Source organism: Ovis canadensis, chromosome 1 (genome assembly GCF_042477335.2).
Source record: "Ovis canadensis isolate MfBH-ARS-UI-01 breed Bighorn chromosome 1, ARS-UI_OviCan_v2, whole genome shotgun sequence".
Lineage (NCBI taxonomy): Eukaryota > Metazoa > Chordata > Mammalia > Artiodactyla > Bovidae > Ovis > Ovis canadensis.
This window is the reverse complement of record NC_091245.1, coordinates 37776334-37796865: the sequence shown is the minus strand read 5'-3', so window position 1 is coordinate 37796865 and position 20532 is coordinate 37776334. Positions and strand designations below refer to the sequence as shown.

Below are 20532 nucleotides of genomic sequence, written 5' to 3'. Positions count from 1 at the left end.
AATGCAAGCCAACATTTGAGAACCACAGATCCAGATGTGTGCTTTTCATTCTCCAGGTTGTGACTTATTAGTCGATCAAGAAATAAACTGAGATGCAAACTCATTTTAAAAACTGAAATAGAACCATATAGGGAGAATTCCCTGGTGGTCCAATGGTTAGAATTCAGCCCTTCATTGCTGTGAGCCAGTTTCAAACCCTGGTCAGGGAACTAAAGCTCTGCAAACCATGCAGCAGGGCCAAAAAAAAAAAAAGAAAAAAGAAAAGTAGTAAGAAAAAAGTTCTTCATATGTTATAAAGATAAGCAATATTTCATGACACCCTTATTTTAATTATATATGCATATTAGCATGTGTGCATGTGTGTACGTGCCCATCTGTATTTGGTTGTTAAATGTGTTACTGAGAAACACAGTTTTGGGGAAAAAAAAAAAAACTGATCAATATGATGACTAAAAAGCCAGCTCTTTGGTCCTTTTTTGCCATTTAGGTCCTACCTTGCTCGGACTTCCCATTTCACTTAATTTTGCTTCCTCCAAGGGATTTATTCTCAAACTACCTTGTTTATTTGGTGTTTACAGTACTTATAATATTTAAACTATTTTATTGTTTATAAGCTTTTTGCCTCTCTAGTATATAAGCCAGTAAGAGTAGAAATCTTGTTCCCTGCTATGTTGCCGACCCCTAAGACAGTGTCTGCCCACCTAAAATACCCACTCAGTAAGTATCTCTTGACTGAATAAACTTTACAAATGAGTAACTTACTAAAGCTGACTTATTAGATTAAACTACACTTTAGAATCATGCGTACCTCATGACAGTGATCTCTCTAATACAATCATCACTTCCTAGTAGGCCTAAGGCATGGATTCCAGTTGTCCACTTCCTTGTTGTGAACCACGGAAAAGTTATATAATCATATTTTCACCATTGTAAAAAGAAATGCTTAGTGTGGGAACAATAAGAATCTGATAAAACAATGAACTAATTTACTTTTAAGTTTTGAACAGATGAGCAGAGCAGTCATTTAATAAGAGTTAGATGCTGAAGCTGAAACTCTAGTACTTTGGCCACCTCATGCGAAGAGTTGACTCAATGGAAAAGACTCTGATGCTGGGAGGGATTGGGGGCAGGAGCAGAAGGGGCCAACAGAGGATGAGATGTCTGGATGACATCATCGACTCAATGGATGTGAGTCTGAGTGAACTCCGGGAGTTGGTGATGGACAGGGAGGCCTGGCGATTCATGGGGTCGCAAAGAGTTGGACACAACTGAGTGACTGAACTGAACTGAATTGAAGGAACAAATAAAAACTCACAGGATCCATATCAAGAAGAAATTCAGGAAAGCTAGAGGCTTTAAGTTCACATACATTTTAACTGTGAACTATGTCCCAACTCCATACAGTTCAAACCCTTCTGCAGAAGTTAAAAGTAAATTCAATGGGAAGGAAATGTACACTGAGAAGGAAAAAACTGGGGAGAAAAATGAATGGAAAGTTATATTCACAGCTAGAGAAACTTGTGAAATTCAAATTTGCTGGAGAATCTGCGAAATGTCATAGTTAAAAGATGACTTTGTTATTAGAAGTCTGTATCTGCATTCAGTGTCTGGAGTAGGAAATGGTAACCTACTCCAGTATTCTTGCCTGGAAAACTGCACGCACAGAAGAGCCTGGCAGGCTACAGTCCATGGGGTCAGAGCTGGACATGACTGAGCAACTGAACACACACGCACACACAGTGGATACCATCTGACACCATTAGACAGAGCCATTCCAAGACCACGTGTACATGTGCGTTCACTGCACATACTCACACTGTTAGTGGGGTTCAGGAGGCGCAGTGATTGACACTGAATGTGTGCTCAGTCACCAACATTCCCAATCCAGGGATCAAACCTGCATCTCCTGTCTCCTGCATGGGCAGGCAGATTCTTTGCCCCTGGGCCACCCCCAATCATGCTGCTCCTATTTCTGGGATATTACCATTTTAATTAATGGGAAGAATAGATGATAGACTGTACCAGCTCTGGAGTCAGAGTGCCTGGGTTTAAATTCCATTTCCACTATTTATTAGCTGTGTAATTTTTGACATAGTTCTTAATTTCTGTGAGCCTATTTCTTTATTTGTATAGAGACCTCACAAAATTATTATGTTGACTGAGTTAATGATACGTATGAAGACCTGGCACATGGTAAAGTGGAGTATTTACTAAGTATCACAGTCCTTACACTAAGTTCTTTAAATGTTTTCTCCTCTAATGCTCACAGCAATACTACGAGACAGGTTATTATAAGATATCCCCTCTCCTCCATATACATGAGAAAGTGAAAAGCCATGAAAAGGTTAAGAAACTTGTTCATGAATTCACAACTAAGTGAATAGGGTTAGAATGTAATCTTAGTCAGATGTTTAAACCAGGTTTCCTAACAACCAAGGAAATATGGGCCTTCTAGTAACCCAGAAATTATGAATAATCAACAAGCTACCTCCACTCTGCTGCAGCTTCTGTAATAATTATTATCAAAACAAAGGGTTACATTACACAAGTGCACACATACATCAATTGTATCCAGTATGTGCCGCGCCTTCAAAGAGGTTGAGAACTAAGGCGCTTCACTGCTTTTGTTAAATTTTGTTTCCATGCCTTTGTATCCTACATTCCAGGTGGATTACCCCACTGAGAAAAAAAGCAGCAAAGTTTCATTTATCTCACAGCAGGCTCACTTAGCACTGTTAGTGAAAAACAGTTGGTTTTCAACAAAGATTGTCAAATAAATGAAAATGCACGAGAAAGTGCTCTATAAAATCACAAAGTACAAAGCAAGTTTTTATAAAGTCAACCTAATTGTTTATTTATATTTATTTTTATATTTTATTTATATATTTAGAAAATTATAAAGTTATAGTCAACTTTATAATACTTTTTGAAGATTCACAATATAAAAGGCTAACAGCCTTATCACCATATTTTAATCCTCATCACAACCCCTATAAAATAGGTACCATTATTTTCATAGAAGAAGGAATACTTAAGGTCACACACTATGAAATACTGGAGACCAAATTTTCACTCTTTCAATGTCTGTATCAAATTCCTTTTCTATATAAGGAAAAATATTATTTTAAAGTATATAAATTCCAAAAACCATTACAGCCAATCGTGTAAATGCATAATCCTGTAGGTTTTAGTATAGTCACAAATTGTGCAACCTCATCACAATCTAATTTTAGAGCATTTTCATCACTCCGAAACAAATTCTGTATACAACAGCAATGAGATCTAACTACATATAGTTTACATGCCTAAAAGGAATGTAAATGCTTTTAAATAAAGCCTCCTTTAAATATGTGTAAATGTATACTTGATGCAACTAATGTAAAAGGACATCATGAAACGACATTTAAAGGCGAAAATTATGACTTGGTGGGCCTTCTATAATTTTGCATTGTCAATATCACCATTCATCTGGGCACAGCAAGTAATCAAGGACTAACATCTACATTCAACTCTGATTACTATTGGTCAAACTCCAGTTTCAAGGACTTCTTACCATTTCTATATTCACAACCAAATAGTAAGACTAGGATGGACTGTAGATAAAAGTTTACCACCCAGTTGCCTTTGATATTCACTCTGTTATATTGTCAAAGGCAAAAGCTTAGGAAAATAAAGTCACAAAAGTTAGGAGATCTGAATTTTCTTTTTCAGCAAGATATGTTCATACACATTTTCTAAGAACCCACACCACTGTATTTGATAATTTACAACAATCATTAAAGTATAATTTAATGTTATGCATCTATCCCAAACAATGAAAAGGAACTCACTGTTAGTAAATGCACATTCTTCTTCAGACTCATCACTGTCATCAGATGGAGCTCTATAAGGAGGAGGCAGTTTCATTGGCGGTGGAGCAGTTCCTCGCCTCTGAAGATGCAAAATTTGAGAGAAGAGTTAATTGCCTTTGTTCAACCTCTTCCTCAATGACAAACAGGATTAAAAGATAATCTGTAAATATTTTGACTGTATCCAACTTTCATCATATCACTAGGATTATAATTTTTTTTATTCTCTATGGTATTATGCAAAGTGACTATGTGATATAAATACACCAATACAGAAAACGGGAATTCAAAAGCACAACTTTTAAAACTGTTGACCCTCCCAGAAGCATGCATTCCTTTCTCCAGTGACAAAATCAATTATATGTATCTTCTTTACACTGTTGAGAGTTAGTTTTCTTTGTTTCTGACCAAATAACTCAAATGAGAGACATTTCAAAAATGTCTTAGATATAAAAATGACCCAATGTGTTAATCTTATGATTATTTCAACTTTTTATTCAATTATAAAAGGTACAGATTTCATTCGTTATAAACACTTGAAATATCAAGACTTTCTAACTGAAGAGGTATTCATCTATAATTTGTAAATAGTTAACACATATTTCAATGTTTTAAAAAGAGAGAGAAAAAGCTTTACGATGAATACCTTTTGTATTTCTGTATACGCATTCTTTACATTTACAAACCAAATGATACAGTATATCAATATTTGGTTTAAAGAGACTTAATTAAAGAAGACTTTATGATCATATTACCTTTATACAATGCAGACCTTTTCTTAAATGCTGGGAAAAATAAAACATGCCAAACTACGGAGAGATGCAAGCTGCTGGAAAGAATAGGAGCCGATATACCCAAGCTCCCTACAGATGCCAAAATAACTGAATTAAGATTTGTTTTGCTACAGGATTTCAATAAAGCACAATCAATTATGCTTTATAGGACAAAGCCACTAATGGCAGGATACACTTCAGTAAATGGACAATGACTGGTCCATTACAGAAAGCAGACATGTAATAAATTCCTCCAAAATGGAAAACACTGTTTGGCATCCATAAGGAAAAACACACACTCAAATTTATTTAGGATAACATCTAATCAAAGGTCATTCTAAGTGAAAGACAAAGCTAAGGACAAGGAGAGCTAGCTTTTAAAATAGTAGTAAAAGATATGAATTCTCTTTAATAGCACTTTAAAAAGTATATTTAAGGGGCAATTGTTTATATGACCTATTTATTTCACTTCTACCAACATGCTGACAAAGAATGTAGGATAAGCATATTCTGGGCTCCCTACGGTATGAATGTGGGTTGCCAGATGTCCAGGCATCTTTCTACCACATATGGGAGAAGAGTGTAGGCAGGTCCAGGCTCTCACTGTGGCAACAAAGGCTGGAGCAAGTATGCATAGTGAGGGCCAGGGTGAACAGAACTTCTGTGAGGGTAGAGAAAACAGACCATAGGACATGCTCAGCTCTGAGAACAGTCCTTAACTGTTTGCTGAATGAGCAAATCACTGGTTGTCATTCATGTTGTTCCAGTTCTCTGACATATTAACATTGAGAAAAATGACAGTAACACAAACCATTCTTGTTCAAGAGCATTGCATATTCAGGACTTCCCTGATGGTCCAAGGTTAAGAATCCACCTTGCAATGCAGGGAACATGAGTTCGATCCGTGGTCCAAGAACTAAGATCCTCCACGCCGTGGGAAAACTAAGCCTGCGCACCACAACTGCCGAAACCCTTCCCCTAGAGCTCATGCTCCACAACAGGAGAGGCCACCACAATGAGAAGCCCATGCACTGCCCCTAGAGAGCAACCCCCTTTTGCCGCAACCAGGAAAAGCCCATGGGCAGCAACCAAGAGCGCATGAATTGCAACAAAGACCCAGTGCGGCCAAATACATAAATAGATAAATTTTGTAAAGAGAGCATTTAGATGTCTTGTAGAAATGTAAGTTCTTTTAACAAATTATAGCTGCATTACCTTATAAGACATTAACAAGTTTAGTGTCTAAATTTGAATCTTATTTAAACATTTTTTTCAGTAAATATAAATACTCTCTCCAATTCTCTCTGAACCAGGATAACCACCTTTTAGGTTCCCATGTTGGTAATTTTAATAAACATCTGGCACTGTTACATTCTGCATAATTTCAAAGGTCAAGTTTCTTTTCTTTAATTTTATTAGTCAGTCTTGAAAGCCCCACTGATATGTTCAAGTATACTCATCTTCCAGAGACAATGAACTGTGATGGCTGAGACATACAATCCCATAAACTGTTTAAGCCCATAGACATGATTTCCTGGTTCCAATGGTAAATTCCCAATGGCAACAGAACTTTGTCTTTTTAACTGTTTTTCCATTTTTTAATTTTCAATTCTATTTTGTGGTTGTTGTTGTTTCTAATATTAAGCTAGCTTTGGTTCTGATTTGTACTTCAGCTGTAAATTATTCACCATTAGAAGTAATGAGTGGAGTCTGGTTTTATGATCTGGCAATTTAGTGATATTTATTGGAATGATGAGGATCTATTACATACTGGTTCTTTGGGCATCTACTGTCTCTTGATTGAGAGAAAACAGCAAACATGTTTTTAGATTGTTTGCCTGGATGTCCTTTTGTACAAGAACATGTCTCAGTTCCAATGTAAAGAACAGCTTTTTGCCAGACAGACCAGTGTTTTTGCATTTTTGTGTCTACATCTGACACATGGCTAAAGTTACAGGACAAAAGCTGAAATCCTCTGTGTATCTGAAAAGGAGAAAGTCTCTTACCTCATTGTGAGCACAAAATATCCTCCTACCTTTGGGGGTATTAAAAACTCAGTCTTTTAAAGTCTCTCTTTCTGATTGGTTAGAGACTAAGAAGCATTATTTAAATCTAATATTCCCCGAGTTTTTTAAGAAATAGTGAAACTAAACGTATATTACTTTAGATGTGCCAGTCTTTTAAGAAATCCCTTTTCACAGAAACAACTAACTCAGAAGCATTTTTATATGTGAATCTAGATTCACAAAGTCAAAATGATTTGGTAATTTTAATTAGAAATGCTTATACCTTCTCCCTGATCTCCTTGATCTCACTGGTGTGTTACTATAAAACAAAAATATATAAGATAATAAAAACATTTATACTAATGTTGCATGATAGCCACATGTCCACATGCTGTACATGCGTGTATCACAATTGGATACACATTAGCCTGAGAATTATCAGCCAGTTCTAAACATTAGCACAATGTAGAGTATCCCTGATAGAATGCTGTTTTATTTGTTGCTATTAAGAATAATCAGAGAGCATGCATCCTATAATACTCTAAGTGTCATCAAGAGGGTCACAAGAGATCATTCTGATCTTTGCAAATACCTTCATGAGGTTCCTCTTAGTTCCAGAGTCTGATAAATCCAGATTTTTCCCTTGGAATAGGTGCATGCCTTAATAGCAACCTTATTGGAGTAATATTTCACATATAATAAAATATTCTTATTTGGGATAGATATATTTTTATAAGGTTAATGTAACCATACTTTTAGGGATTACTATGTTACTATGTTTAGTGGGAAACAGCATTTTCATTTGGGTAATACACAAAAAGAAAACGAAGATAACTAACTACAGAGGACTACTCTATTAATGACATCTCCCAGTGGTGAAGACTGTCCACAATTTTCTTAAAAGAAAGAAAACATATGAAATAATACTGAAGAAAATTTAGAAAGAAAATACCAAAGAGTTATGAATCTACAGCTGATAACAGCATTTCTATGAAGTCTGATGTTCCACATTCTATGTAAGAGGTCAGAAAATACTGAACTGAAATAAAACAAAATGAGAAAAAACTAGAGATTTACTCAAGAACTGCTTGATTTTTTTTTTTTTTAGTTTTTCAGTCACTTTCTTCCTCTATCTTTTTTAATGTGAATAATTTCAAGCCCAAATTTTTATTTCTAACCTACACCTCTACTAATAGTTTCAAGTGATTTTTATTGTCTCCTTTCTGATGGTCAGGAATTCTAGAGAACATGATTGCTTTTGTATTAAGGAGGAAAAAAAATGCCTAAAAGGAATTATTTCTACCAATAATAACTGTTAAAGAGAGCGTTTAGTCATCACGTGACCTCCCATCTTTGCAAACGTCTCCCCTAGTACTCTGGGCATATTTCTATCATACCAATTACACTTCCAGTTATTTCACTACATATCACATTCATATATGCACTTCTTGGAGTGAAGGTAATTTGTCATTCCAAGGTGTAGAATAATGCTTTGTACACAAGCTATAATCACAGAGAACAGTAGCATAGTGAAGTACATCCTGTAACCACTGAAACATCATCCTGTAATGGAGATGTAGATTCTCATATGATCAATTGACTCACAAGTGGGAGTGCTTTGCGGCAACAATATACTGCTGTGCTGTGCTCTGTCATGTCTGACTCTTTGAGACCCCATGGACTGTAACCCACCAGGCTCCTCTGTCCACTGGGGGTAATAATCACCTCTGAATTCTCCAAAGATTCACTAACATGGCTAACTGTCATCTTCCCATAAGGCCTGGTACTTATGGGAAGATAAGTACACTTATCTGGTACACTTATCTGATACACTGCCTGGTACCTAATAGACACACAATACATATTTATTGAATAAATAAACTAAAAATAAAACAAACATCTCTGGCTTAGGTCACCAGATACTGCCAAATGCTGTCCAGAGAAAAGTCATTTTCCTGTGTTCCATTTAACCTTCTGATTTGGGGTTTATGGTTGCATTGTTAACTATTGCCATGTTAACTTAGTGATGACTTCTTCTCCACGCCAAGGAATTCAGCTGGGTAGACTTATTATACATTGACTTTTGGTTTTACTGGGCTCTTACTGGATTTTTTAAAAATTTTGAATGCAAATATCCTTGCTATATATTGAAATTCAATTTGATTTAATGCACCAGAGTTGATAAGTATCATACATTTATCTTTTCCTTCATGAAATCTCATGTGGAATTTTCCTTAGTCAATTAATTACCTTGTTCCCCAAAGTATTTAAATCAGTAACCACTTTGTATTCATCTGTGTGTTTATTGTCCATATCTCCACAACCTGTTGTCTGTTTCCTTTTTGATGTTATATCCACCGACTATAGCACAGAGACTGTAACACTATCGGTTTCCAATAGACAATTGATTAATGTTCAGATATTTGAATCAATACATGAATCAACACAATTCCAGCAATAAGACAGACTAAATATTCTGAGAAGCCCTTCTTTAAAACACACACACACACACATATATACGTATATCACAGATAAAAAATCAAAACTATATTTTTATAACTGAGGCCAGAAACAACCATAAATTCCAAATCAGAAGGTAAATCCCCAGAGGGCATGTGCCAATCCTTAGTGACCAGAAACCAGAGATTTAGTTTTGTTCTGTTTTTAGGATTCTTTATTTACGCAATAAACATGCATTGTATGCCTAATAGGTGGCCGGCAGCATTCTGGGCGATGCAGAAAAAGAGCAATTATGAGATAGATCATCTCCCTTCTTTGAGCTTATGTACCAGATGTTATATTTTGTGGGTCTTCAGGTCTCATTCCCATATTGCTTTAAAGTTAGCAGTCACTGAATTCTATATTGTTTGCTTTGCCCTAGTAAAATGCAAGCTCCAGAAAAACAGGGAATTTTTGTCTTAAATAGCTTCACTTCAATATACTGAAGTATAACTGACTTAAAAAATTGCACAGATTTTAGTGTACAATTCAAATCCACCACCATAATTAATATAATGAACATGTAACCATCACCCCAAAAGTTTCTTCATGACTCTTTTTAATCACCCTCTTCCCTGGCACCCTATTCTCCTGAACCAATGATCTTCTTGTCACTACAAAAACATATTTTCTCAACTTTTATATAAATATAATCATGCAGTATGTACTCATTTTTATCTAGTGAGAGCTAGAAATTTAATTAGCCCAAAGTTTCTATTTGAGGTCAAACAAGGTGTGAAGTAGGACTAAAGATATCAACCCCCAAAACCCAATCCCTGCAAAAAAGGACAAACAGGTTAAAGTATTTTGCAAGAGATGACTTGCAACTTGTACAAACTAATACCTCTGCAACTATAACCATGAACTTCTAGATTCTACACATTATCTGTGTTTACTGGCAGTTGCCAAAAACAAACCACAGAATCCTGAACACACAGTGCATGTTACTGCTAATCTGAATATAACATTTGGGATTAAGGTCTGAACTGAGAAGGTAGACAACCAGGATAAAACAGATAGTTCTATAATTCGGTACCAACTTAATTCCTATCCTAATTACTTATCCTTTTCAAGAACCCTTCTCCCCAAATCCTCAAGGGGTCTTGATTAGCCCTCATACATTTCTGTAAATAAAGTATTCCCAAGTGATCAAATCAGGCATAGCTTTTTTTTTTTTTTTCCTTTAATGGGGTGAAACTTTCAATGGGTAAAGTTTAAAATAAAGCAAATAAAACAAAATTTTGATTACAGAAGACAACAGGAATATTTCCTGGCCTTGGTCTTAAAATGAGATGGAAGGAAACAAAAGAAAAAGAAAAAAGATGTCCCCTGAGAATTCCTTACAAGCCCAGATCCACTAGGTTAGAGACTTGAATTCATTCTGTGTGGCTCATAAATTTCCAAGACAAACTATCAGACAACAATATAAAAGGAAATCTGTCCTATTCAAGGATATTGGATGAACTAGATACTAAGGCACTACTTAGTAAGGCCACATATTAATGAAAGGGTCAATTATATCCCTATGAGGATATTAAATTTTTAAATTTAACCTAATAAATTATCTTGAAAAATATAAAATAAAAACTGAAAAACTACATGAAAAGTAGATTAATTTAACCATCAAAATGGAAGATGAGTTACTCTGATCAAAAAAATCAGTAAGTATATAGAATACCTGAATAACCCAGTTAGTTAGTTTTCCCTAATAACTCTGTATAAAAATCTGTAACTAGATAATAGCTATTCTTTTAAATCACAAATATACATTTATAATACCTATGTGCTAGGCCATAAAAAAAGTCTCAACCAATGTGCAAGGTACAAGATATTATATAAAATATAATTTGTGGTTATAACTGAAATAGGTTTGAAAATAACAGCAATAAGTTTTTAAAAATATTTGTATGGAAATTAAAAAATACATTTTTAATAAAAATAAATCATTTGGAAGCTAAAAAAGAAACAATACTAAACAATAGAAATTCAACTTAATATCTTAGGATTTAGAAAAAGATGATAATGGCTGATAATGGCTTCATGACATCTCACACCTGTACTTCACTAGGCCCTCATCCAGGCCAGAATTAGGTATGTTCATAGAAAGGAGACATTATAACTACCGTGAAGTGAACTTAAAGTCGTTTAGTCGTGTCTGACTCTTTGCAAACCTATGGCCTGTAGCCCACCAGGCTCCTGTGTCCATGGAATTCTCCAGGCAACAATATTGGTGTGGGTTGCCACTCCCTTCTCCAGGGGATCTTCCCAACCCAGAGATCGAACCTGGGTCTCCTGCCAGCAGATTCTTTATGTTTGAGCCACCAGGAGAGTCCTAAACCTACCATACTTCTACCCAGATACTCATCCCAAAAAACACATATTAATTGCAGCTCAGATATGCAAAAAGAAACCAAAAACATTTTTAAAAGTTTAAGAGGTTAGGTTACCTTTTCTTTTTTTTCTTGGGTGTCTTGGTCCTGGTTATTAGTGATTTTTTTGGCCTTGCTATGCACACTAGGAATGACCTGTCACCACAAAGACAAGGAAGAGAGAAAGAAAGAATTTAAATGTCACAATCATTACATTGCTCCATGCATTTAAAAAAAAAAAGAGTTAAAATCCTATATAACTATATCTCTAACTTCATCCAAAACGTAAAGATATGAGAAGTATAGTTAAGGCAAACAACACAACTCGGGACATCTAGCAAGTTATATAACCCAAATGTGCATGCCTGCATGTGTGTGTGTTTGTGTGAAGCATCAAGGGACAATAAATTCACAGGCTTCTTTATTTTTTATTTTTATTTTAGAACTTGTTTTTATTGCAAGAATAATATATGCACATGGTAATAAAGGGTGCAAGCATGAAAAATTATACAAAAGTAAGTCTCCACCAACATTTTCCGCTCCCTAGAGGAAGAATTTTCCCAGAATGTCATTCTAGGAATACACAAGCATAGGTGTGTGTACATGTGTGAGACACATGCATAATACATAGATGTATACATGTATGGGTATCCCATTTTATGTTTACATAAATTAGAGCTTTCTACACGTACTGCTTGGCACCTAGTTTCTCTTTTTTTAAACACTGTATCTTGAAACTCTTCATAAGATGAACACAGCTACTTCATTCTTTTTCTTTTTTTTATGTATTTAATTTTTTTTTTTAGTTTTTTATTTTAAAATTTTAAAATCTTTAATTCTTACATGCGTTCCCAAACATGAACCCCCCTCCCACCTCCCTCCCCACAACATCTCTCTGGGTTATCCCCATGCACCAGCCCCAAACATGCTGCACCCTGCGTCAGACATAGACTAGCAATTCAATTCTTACATGATAGTATACATGTTAGAATGCCATTCTCCCAAATCATCCCACCCTCTCCCTCTCCCTCTGAATCCAAAAGTCCGTTATACACATCTGTGTCTTTTTTCCTGTCTTGCATACAGAGTCGTCATTGCCATTTTCCTAAATTCCATATATATGTGTTAGTATACTGTATTGGTGTTTTTCTTTCTGGCTTACTTCACTCTGTATAATCGGCTCCAGTTTCATCCATCTCATCAGAACTGATTCAAATGAATTCTTTTTAACAGCTGAGTAATACTCCATTGCGTATATATACCACAGCTTTCTTATCCATTCATCTGCTGATGGACATCTAGGTTGTTTCCATGTCCTGGATCCAGAAAGTTAGTTCCTATAATGCTGGATGTAACATTTATTTCATTGATCTACCTTATTCATCAGCGTACTCCAGCTCAAGTCTTGCTTTTTTGGTGTTTTGGTTTTTTTTTAAGGTTATTGTATGTGTTTATTCCAGTCACCAAGGGAAGCTAACACTGAAGTAATATCACTTCAGCCCACTTATTTGAGGCTTTGATTTTACTTTTCTTAATGTAAAAAATGGATGCCTCTGTAAATATTACTTTTTCCTTTTTTACTTAATGAACTGTAAATCCTGTCACCTGGAATGATTATGATATGTTTCTTTTCATGGATATATAACATTTCTTGCTGTCAGTCATTCTTTTCATGGGATTTTCATACTTCATTTCCAATTTTCTCTTCTACAAACAATGTTGCAATAATCATTCTTATGTAATATCTTCATACAGTTTGAGTATGGTAGCTAGCCCACTGTGTACATTCAATAAATATTTAACCATCACTGTTAGCATATAGATAAATTATACAAAGCTATTTACACCCCTAGATAATAGCTCAATTAGAGCTGAATTTAGGGTTATTTATCACTATAACCCTGACGCTCAGAAAAAGCACCACATAGTAGTGTTCAATAAATGCTTATAAGTGAGTCAAACAGTTCAATTTCATAGAAATGATTTTAATTCTTAATGGTGCTAACAGCACAGATTATTTTTTGACTCATTTCTTTTTGTAAAACTACCTGTAAAATATCTTAAGAAAATACAAAATTATTTTGTATTATTAAAAGTGATTATTTTAAAGACTCCTCAAATAGCTAACACAAGTAATTGGCATAAAATCTGATGACAGATATGCAGATTAAAAGGAAAAATAAATCTCCTTACTCAGAAAATTAAAGGAACTGCCTCCCTAGGGATAATTTAAAAAACAAAAAAAAGCACTTTTCTCAAAAAGGCAATTTACGATTAATTCTTCTCTACTTTTAGAGTCTAAGCGAATAAATTAATTTTGGAATAAGTGAGACCATCTCAGAAATGTTTCTCTAAAGTAAAAAGCAATAGCAGTGATAAATTAATTTATATCTGTGGCTTCTTATGTGAATAGAGACTGTGCTTAACATTTATTTCTCTATTTAATACACAGGACAACCTAAGTCAGAGTTCAAAAACCAGTGGATCTACAGGTATATGTTTCTAATTCTGAAGACTTTAAAACACTCCACCTCCCTACAAAGTCATAACACCTGCCTATACTGGACCTACTTTCTCCTATGGAAAAACCAGCTAAAGTTAAATGGCAGAAGCTTTGAAATGGAATAAAATTTAGCTGCCATTCATAAGGTTTATACCATTTGTTTTTCAAATACCACAGAAATATTATTCTCTACACATATCATTAGCAAACTTTGGAAGACAAATGGCCCACCAAAAAAGACCACATCTTTATGAAAAGTAGGAGAGCACATGTTTCTTATGAAAGTAAAAAATATATTTCTATATGACTAATACACAAAATGAACACGTCCAAAAACATTTAGATGCCACTATCAAACAATGATATTAGGGAAATACAAATGGAAGACAGGAAAAAAGAAAACAACACATGATAATAAATTTAGTGAACTGAAAGAATGATACCAATTTTAAAAAGGTTTGGTTTTGGATATACAGAGAAAACCTTAATGCTACTGTGAAATGCAATTATAAGTAGAAAAAATTACTTTGGCATAAAAACTTTCTATTGAGGTGTACAGTATAGATCATGAATTCTGCTCTCAAATAAGCATATACCAAGTAAATCTAAGTAGATATAAATATTTCTTTCTAGCGTGCTGAAAATGTAGTTGAGAAATTTAGGAGAAAAAGCTTTTAAAAAAGCTCCTAAAGCACCTATTAAAAGCACAAATATTAAAAAAAGTAAAACTTTAAAAAAAAGTGCAAACATAAACACCAACGCTCAATCTATCAAGCTCATGAGAATTTTCATGAAGGTTTCACTGATGGCTCAAATGGTAAAGAAACCACCTGCAATGCAGGAGACCCAGGTTCAGCCTCTGGGTTTGGAAGATCCCCTGGAGAAGGGAATGGCTACACACTCCAGTATCCTTGCCTGGAGAATTTCATGGAGGGAGGAGGCTGGCAAGCTATAATCCATGAGGTCTCAAAGTCACAGCTGAGCGACTAACACTTTCTTTTTCAAGGCACATTTAGACATAGGACCTTGATGGCCAAATATTAGGAAATGACTTCCTTGGGAGTTTTGAAGAAAGTCTCAAAGTTTAATTAAACTGATCAAAAATGATTAAGAATTTGGCTATATTTTCTATTTCTGTGATGACCAATAATAAATGTAAGAATAAGCAAGCCAAAGATACAAAAATATGAAGCTTGGTTCCTTTCATTGCCTTATTCGGGTGGAATCAACTTTGTGCTGAAAAAAATGGAGCAAGTAATGGACATTAATATCATCACCATTCTTTGGCTAGAACCATAGACAGACAGTTCAATGTTCGATGAACGCGACACTCTGTGATGCTGCCTGAGGGATAAGTGACTTGGGCATGTAGTAATGCTGAAGACATTATTTCTTTTTTTAGCAGTTGAAAATATTGTACTGGTCACTCAAATGAAAACTTCCACCACAGCTCACCAACAAAGACTAGATTAAAAGCTTGGCCTTTATAGCTGACCTTATAACCTAATAAAATGCTTTGAATATTTTTTGGCGAAGCATTCACAAGTGGCCGTATAAATGTATCATTGGCTCATTCTGGCTCAGAACTGTTTCTCTGGAATTGTCATTTGGCAGGGAAAATCTGGCCAACATTCCTATTAAATTCAGTCTCCAGAAATAAAAGTGATGGCTTCAACAACTTTCTCAGTATCCTAAGAGCTTAAGGGTGGATTCTAATAAATCTAGAATTTCAAACTGCATTAAAAAATGTGAAGACTTTATTCTGCTTCCCTCTCTCAATTAGTCTTGATGGTATAAACTAGCATTAAGTCTGGAAGGGACCTTGCTGCAAGTACAGTGCACAGCAGAGCTGCCCATATGGGGTGAGGCTGCAGCCCCCTGGGTATGGGGAGGCTATAAGCATGCAAAAAATACACATTGATGCCCCCTGCCCCTGGGACAGCCAGATATCTGTTTACCCAGTTTGCTACACAAATATTATTTTCTGTATGCCTTGATATAAAAAAAGGTTGAAAAGCACTTCATTTCAGTGGACTGAAAAGCATATTTTTAAAAACTATGCAGTTTTTCTACTGTTCAGAAGTGCCTGTGTTTTGAACAGCTGTCTTCCATTCTAAAATATAGAAAATTAAACATAGCTTTCGGTTACAGGGCTTACTGGTGACATTTCTGCTTCATATTGCAATATAAAATATACATCCTGTCACTGACATCTGTGTATCAGAGTTCTAATTCCATACCAAATGAGTAGTTTATTACAGGAAAACACTCTATGATGAAATACTGTTCTTTGTAAATTCAGAATCTCCAACAGAACATTCAGTGGAACACATTTGAATTTTTACATGCTATAATAGATACACAGACCATTTGATAGTCCCTCTAGAATGTTTTTATAACCGACCTTCTCTGTGTTGGAAGTGTTTTATAGACAAAGTAACTAGCTCAGAAAGGTGAAGTAACTTGCCTCCAAATTAGCAAACCTGGTAAATAGGGAATCAAAGAGTCGAAAATAGGTCTGTTGGACTCCATTGTACACTGGAATAACTCAAATTTGACCAGGAGATTGAAATCAGAGAAAAAAAGGGAAAACTGAAGCTAATAATTAAATTTTTACAAAGCTAACTTCCTTTAAGCAATAGTAGAATAACAGTAAAAAATATGTTGGAAAATATTAACACTTGGAGGCAAAAGCTTGATCCACAGATCTAGAGACTATTTGTAAACTTGTTGAATATGTAAACTAAAGCTTACTCTTGGAGTGGATGACAAGCTCTGAACGACGAACACCACAGGGTTTCCTGCATTCTTAATGGCCTCAACCGCTTCTCTGTGTGAAGCATTCTGCAAATCCACTCCAGACACCTAAAAACACAGAAGTAATTTATTTCAGTTAGCAAGGCAGCAGATCTTGTGGATAAGTTAATTCAAGTTCATGCATATTATCTAGTTATGAGAACAGCCAGAGTTGAATGAATTAGATGACAGCTAGAAAAAAAAATAACACTGGCACATAAAAAGCTTTGCTGTTTTAGGAGACCATGTTTAAGAAAATTAACATCTTACCTTCAACAAAAGTAAATAAGAAAAATACCTTAATAACAATGGCTGAGGTTAAAAATAATTATGTAGCCTAATCAATAACAGAAACTTAAGAAGCTTCTGAGTCACCTCTGCCACTATTAGAGGACACAATTCTGAATGGGGGTAGGGGCTGGGGATCTCTTTGGACTCATCTTCTCTCAATTAAACTAAGAAGAACGGTATTTTAAGCAAATTGCCCATTATCAAATTGAGTAGTTGAACATTTCTCAAATTATGTTCAAAAAAGAAGTATGAAAACACCCATGGGTTCTTTTACTAAAAGAGTTCTGCATTCAACAAATTTGGGTAAAGTGTAAACATCTCATTATTCAAATCTGAGAGAGGATAACTTGTGAACATGCCCATAGTCTCAAAGAGCATTCTACTTATCAAGTGCATTTATTTAACAGAATGAATTCTTCAAACTCATAATGTAAGGAAGCCTTGGTAAAAGTTGAGGTGGTTTCCAGTCAGAAGAAGTGAGAAGAAGAAGTGAAGTCGCTCAGTCGTGTCCGACTCTTTGCGGCCCCATGGACTGTAGCCTATCAGGCTCCTCCTTCCATGGGATTTTCCAGGCAAGAGTGCTGGAGTGGATTGCCATTTCCTTCTGCAGGGGATCTTCCCGACCCAGGAATTGAACCCAGGTCTCCCACATTGCAGGCAGACGCTTTACCATCTGAGCCACCAGGGAAGCATATTCCAGGCAGAGGATAATGATAATTTGTGAATGTTGTTTTGCTACAAGGGGATCAAAGAAATAGGAATGTGGGTGCAGTGGAATCAAGGTTGGTTTTTGCTTTTTTAAGATGGGATATGCTACAATGATGATGATGCAGAGGAGAGGAAAAATGAAGGTAGAGAAGAGTGATGACTGCAGAAGCAAACCCTTGGAAAGTGAAGATGGAATGACTTCTGCTGCACAAGTTAGAGAGACAGACTCCAGATAGAAGAAACACAAACAGTTCATCTGTTGCAACAAGCACAGGTAGAAAAAAAGGATGTAGAAGGAGCAAGAGGGAGGCCCCTTTCGAGGACTCCTCTTTTCTCAATGAAATAAGAAAGAAGGACCATCAACTGAGATGAAGACTAAGGAAGGAAGCACAGGAGGTCTGAAGTAACTACTTAGAAGAATGAAACAGCTTGTTAAATGCAGGACAGCAGGACAGAATTAAAGACCCGTTTGAGGGAGCAGTCATGAATTTAAAATGAGACCAGACAGTATGCGTGGGGTTCTTTGTTTGTTGGTTTCTTGGCTTTTTTTTTTTTTTTGCTATTTTACAACTTTTAATTCCAAAGGCTTCAGAGTGTCACAATTTCTTGTTTGTTGGTATAACTTTGTTGGTTCAAATCAAGAAAGAAATCACAAAATAAGCTAACAGTTGCACTTAACTAGGATGTGGTTGCCCCCGAAAAGTTCAGTGAAAGGAAAGAAGATCAAAGGAGTTGGAAGCACATGCACAGGGGTGATAGGATGATAAGTCACTGCATCTGAGCGGAGTGAGGAAGAAAGTGAGCATGCCGGAAGCGGAGGGACAGAGAAGCGACTGCATGAAGGCAGGAGGTGGGAGCCCTGTGTGTTAGAGTGATTTAAATGGAGGCGAGTCTAAAGAACAGAGAAAGAGGAGGGGGCAGAAAGAGGGGATGTCAGGGAGGCAGCTGAAGCCACATCATGTAAAATCCAGAAGGCCATGGCAAGAACTCTGGATTTTTATTCTAATAGGTATCCATAAAGATTTCAATGCTGTGAAAAGCTCTTTTCCCATCTGAGTTGAGGAAGGATATGAATAATCGTAAATGAAAAAAATAGAAAAAATTTACAGTGGTGATTAAAAGCTGTCACTAGTTTGATGAAGCTTCTTTCGAAAAACCTGATCCCTGTAACATTCAACAGTAAGAAAAGTAGAGGCTATATGAGAACTACATCCTCTTCAGTAATAATCAGCTTTTTTTCCCCGACAGAGATTATACAGTGTTAAATGGGAATCACTAAAGCTGAGAAGTGAGGGAAAAGAATTCTGTCATATTACAACAGAAAAATAATCTTAGTCTTTCTCAACTTTAAAATTATAACCTAAAAAATGTCCATTTACATAGATGAAGACCCATTTAATTTAATTTAAAATTAAATTAAACTCAAACTTTCTAGTTTAAAAAGCTCTTTATATGGACCTAAACCCTTTGTGCAATTGTCTTAAGACAAAAATGAGTATTAAACTTCACTAACAGACAACTAACGCTTTTCATAGAAAAAAGTAAACAAATGACTCATTATGCATCACAGAATATATATTAGAGTTTAACATTTCAGGTGTGTTGTGAGTCTGAAGAAATATAAATGATTAAATCTGAGATAAAACAATGGGTTTTTATTAGTATGTGTAAAAGTGATGATGGATTAGATGAGAGAATACTTTTTATTCACTGACAGCAGAGAAAGATGAGAAAAAAATTCAAAAAGATAAGAAAAAATGAACAATTCAATTAGAAAAAAGACAAAAGACTTGAACAAACATTACACCAAAGAGGATAATCAGATGGCAATTAAGCACATGAAAAGTTCAGTTCAGTTCAGTCACTCAGTCATGCCCAACTCTTTGCGACCCCATGAATTGCAGCACGCCAGGCCTCCCTGTCCATCACCAACTCCCAGAGTTTACTCAAATGCAGTTAGGGAACTACAGATTAAAACAACAATGATATCACTATGTACCTATCCAGAATGGCTAAAATGAAAAATAGCGACAATACCAAATGCTGGTGAGGATGCAGAGAAATTGGATCACTCATAACTGCTTGTGGATATACAAAATGATACAGCCATTCTGGAAACTAGTTTGAGGGTTTCTTAACACTAAGAAAGGAACTTAACATACAACCCAGCAATTACACTCTTAGGCATGTATCCCAAAGAAATGGACACTTATCTTCACTCAGGAACTTACATACCAATGTTTATAGGGCTTATTCACAATGGCCAAGAACTGGAAACCACCCAAACATCTTTCTATGGGTGAATGGTTAAACTGTGGTACTTCCATACCATGGAATACCACTCATTCATAAAAAGCAATGAACTACTGACAAATTGAAAGCACTTCAAAGAAATTGCACTGAGTAAAGAAAGAACCTCAAACTGAAACAGAATGCATAATTCCATTTATGTGACAACTGTAAAATTACACACTTATAAATACGGAAAACCAGGATAGTGGTGGCCAGAGGCTAGAGATGGGAGAGGAGAGGAGAGGAGTGGCTTTGGCGGTCAGACAAGGAGTCTTGTGGTGATGATTCAGTTGAGTTTCTTGACTGCTGTGGGGTTATGCAAGGTTACACATGTGATAAAACTATGTAGAGCTATAAACACATACATACGTGTGGTACAGGTACATGTATATAACTGGTGAAATCTGACTAAGGTCTGTGAATTGTGCCAATATTAGCATTTTGCTT

At 35.6% G+C, this 20532-nt stretch overlaps 1 protein-coding gene across 6 annotated transcripts in view; it reads right to left on the bottom strand.

The window, feature by feature from the left end:
- PATJ (PATJ crumbs cell polarity complex component) overlaps positions 1-20532 on the bottom strand; it is a 394842-nt gene that overhangs the window by 224060 nt on the left and 150250 nt on the right. For all 6 annotated transcript variants that reach the window (XM_069593029.1, XM_069593048.1, XM_069593038.1 and 3 more), the window contains exons 25-27: positions 16753-16863; positions 11574-11651; positions 3831-3930 (exon numbers count right to left, since the gene is read on the bottom strand). In XM_069593029.1, coding sequence (XP_069449130.1) covers positions 3831-3930; positions 11574-11651; positions 16753-16863 — 289 coding nt within the window. The remainder of the gene's footprint in view (positions 1-3830; positions 3931-11573; positions 11652-16752; positions 16864-20532) is intronic.